This window comes from Heteronotia binoei, chromosome 15 (assembly GCF_032191835.1).
Source record: "Heteronotia binoei isolate CCM8104 ecotype False Entrance Well chromosome 15, APGP_CSIRO_Hbin_v1, whole genome shotgun sequence".
Taxonomy (NCBI): domain Eukaryota; kingdom Metazoa; phylum Chordata; class Lepidosauria; order Squamata; family Gekkonidae; genus Heteronotia; species Heteronotia binoei.
The window spans coordinates 41935675-41938763 of NC_083237.1; the positions used below are offsets into that span (position 1 = coordinate 41935675).

At 39.0% G+C, this 3089-nt stretch overlaps 1 protein-coding gene across 1 annotated transcript; it reads right to left on the minus strand.

The window, feature by feature from the left end:
- Window positions 1-352: 352 nt before the first annotated feature.
- Window positions 353-1294, minus strand: LOC132584013 (olfactory receptor 10A4-like). Its single transcript, XM_060255782.1, has one exon. It carries the CDS (start codon window positions 1292-1294, stop codon window positions 353-355), a length of 942 nt encoding a protein of 313 aa, XP_060111765.1.
- Window positions 1295-3089: the final 1795 nt, after the last annotated feature.

Sequence of the window (3089 nt, forward strand, 5' to 3'; positions counted from 1 at the left end):
AATTCAGACTGTTGGCTGTCTATGGTTTAGAACCTACAGGAAAAAAATCAAATATGGGAAGGAGTAAAAGGATGATAAACAGAAAGTTAAGAAAATGAGAAACATAACACAGAGAGAAAATACAATAAAAGAATACAATAAAATAAGACAAATTTCAATTACATCTAAGTCCTATTTATTCTGAATATTCTTAATTCTAAAATAAATTCCCTGGAAACTGATTTACAGTGCCATTCAAAGTAAAACTACACCCTTCAACACCTATTAACTTCAATGGAATTAGAACAACATCTTGGTTGAGGATTGCATTGATATTGTGGCTGGATGGATTTGGAAAAGCAGATCTTTATTTCTACTTTCGAAAGAATATTTTTTTAAACACCAGCTTCTTGACGGAATCCTTCATTTCTTTGTTTCGGAGACTGTAGATTAAGGGATTCAACATAGGACACACAACAGTGTAAAAAAATGAGAGCACTTCATCAGTTTCCCTAGAATTTGCAGATGTGGGTCTCAGATATGTCAGAACAGCAGATCCATAAAAAAGAGTCACCACTGTGATGTGGGAAGAACAAGTGGAGAAGACCTTGCTTCTGCTTGTGGCTGAAGACATCTTTAGGACAGCAAGGAGGATGTGGACATAGGAGACTAAGATAAGCAAAAAGGGAAGCATGATGAACATTACAGTGACTGTGTAAATTATGGCTTCACTTTTGTAAATGTCTGCACAGGCCAACCTCAACAGTGGAGGGAGATCACAGAAGAAATGCTTAATCCTATTGGGTCCACAGAAGGGGAGAGTGAATATTATTGTTGCTGGTACTAAAACCACCAGGACTCCACTGAGCCAACAGACTGTAGAGATCTGCAGACAAATGGTCCGGTTCATGAGGATTGAGTAATGCAACGGGCGGCATATTGCTAAGTAGCGATCGTATGCCATGGCAGCCAGCAAGCAACATTCTGCAATTCCAAGAGAGCCAAAGAAATACATCTGTGTGGCACAGCCAATGAATGAAATGCTCGTGTCTTCTGAGAGGAAGTTGGACAGCATTTTGGGGATTATAGTGGAGGTGTATCCAATCTCTAGGAATGATAAATTTCGAAGAAAGAAATACATGGGAGATTGAAGAGCAGGATTCATCAAGCTGGAGAAGATGATGAAGAAGTTTCCCATTAGGGTCAAAAGATACAATGTCAACACCAGCAGGAAGAGAATGATCTTGATAGTGTGGATATTAGATAATGGCTCAAAAATGAATTGAGACACAGGCGAATGGTTCCCAACTTCCATCTCACACCATTGTATTTTCTGCAGTGATTATGAAGATTCATTACTATGAGATTAATTGATCCTAACCTCATTTATGAGATCAAAGCATTAATTGTAAACATTTGGTTGCATTAATTGGCTTCTTTCTTTAAAGAGGGAAGCCTTTCTTTATCAACAGAATCCTTTCTCTTTTAAACAAAGAGCAGATTGAAAAAACTAATTTGATTCATCTTAGTGAAAGGGAATAATTTTATATCTTCCCCCTGATGAGGGACGGTTCTCTTTCACCTAATAGTTTGGTTCATAACAAGGCTGTGAATTGCAATCAGCACTGTCAAACATTTAATAAACCATATTTGAACAGTTTGCATGTGTTCTCAGTGAGGTAAAAATGTGGGCTGTGCATGTATATTCCTGTTCTGTTGTCCTATGCCTTCCTTCTCCATATGTGCCTCCACCAGCTTCCCTTCCCATTCATGGCTCACTATATTCTTTAAATACACAGGATCACTGAATCATAGAGTTGGGAGGGACCTCCAGGGCCACCTAATCCAACCCCCTGCATAATGCAGGAAATTCACAGATACCTCCCTCTCACACACCCAGTGACCCCTTTTCCATGCCCAGAGGATGGCAAAAAACCTCTGGCCTGGAGAAAAATTGTTTCCTGACCCCAAATCTTTTCCATTCACAAATGTACCCAAATCTCTTGCTCTGTCCCTTATGGCTTCCTAACTTGATATTTATTAATAGGAAAAGCAAGCTAACATTCTGGTTAGGGAAATATTCACCCATTTGTTCTCACAGTATTCTACCACAACTAGCATCTCCTCAAAGCCATTTTTTTATGCAGGAAATAAAAAATCTCTCCATTATCTACAACTCTCTCTGCAGCTTGGGACCATCTCTTCATCTGTCTTGTCCTAAAAACATTCTTAGATGGGAAACAAACCCTTGGTCAATTTCATTTCAGGTTTCTACACTCATTGGAACACACTTCCAAATGAATATATTGAGTGTTATCCCAGTGTATGGGAGAGACCAAGTCTTTCAATGACTAAGAAAGCCATAGAGTTTGACCATAAAATCTGGCTTCACAAATAGTACAACCTTCTTCTATACGAGGTGACTTCCTCTTGTGTGATGCACCTCTTCCACCAGAGAAAGGCTTCTTGCACTAGAGAAAAACTCCACTGGATCCAACTGTTGGTCAATTGCAAGACACAGTCTTGCAATTGACCAACAGTTGGATCCAGTGGAGTACTGCATTAGCTTGAGTGATCACAGCTGGGCAGTAGGAAATTGAAATGAAACTGGCATTCCTTAGCCAGAGATGTCTGCCTGTTTGTTTAGAAAATGTGTGTGCTGCTTGGGAAACCTGAGCAAGGAGGCTCATAAGGTAAAAATAATGGAATAGTAAACCCATACAAAATCATATGTATTTTGTTCAATATTAAAACCAGCAAGGGAAGGGGGGGCAGATTATGTCAACTGTGTAAATGAAGAAGCAGCATATCCAAAAAGTTGCAGATCTGTGCCATAATAATCAAGCATGAGTGACTAGCAGTTAAGTAACTGCTAAGATGAATCCTGCCAGAACACAGAGAGCTGCTCACAATACACTTTGGAAGCAAACCAAAATAAGCACAAGGAATAATCCTAAACAGGACTACCTGAAAGTAAATGTCATGTTGTTCAATGATGCTTATTCTCAGGGAAGTATCCTTATGATTGCAGCCACAATGCAAGAATTTAAAAGTAAATTCAAATTCCAATCACATTTTTTTGCCAAGCTCTCAGTACTCCTGATCTAATT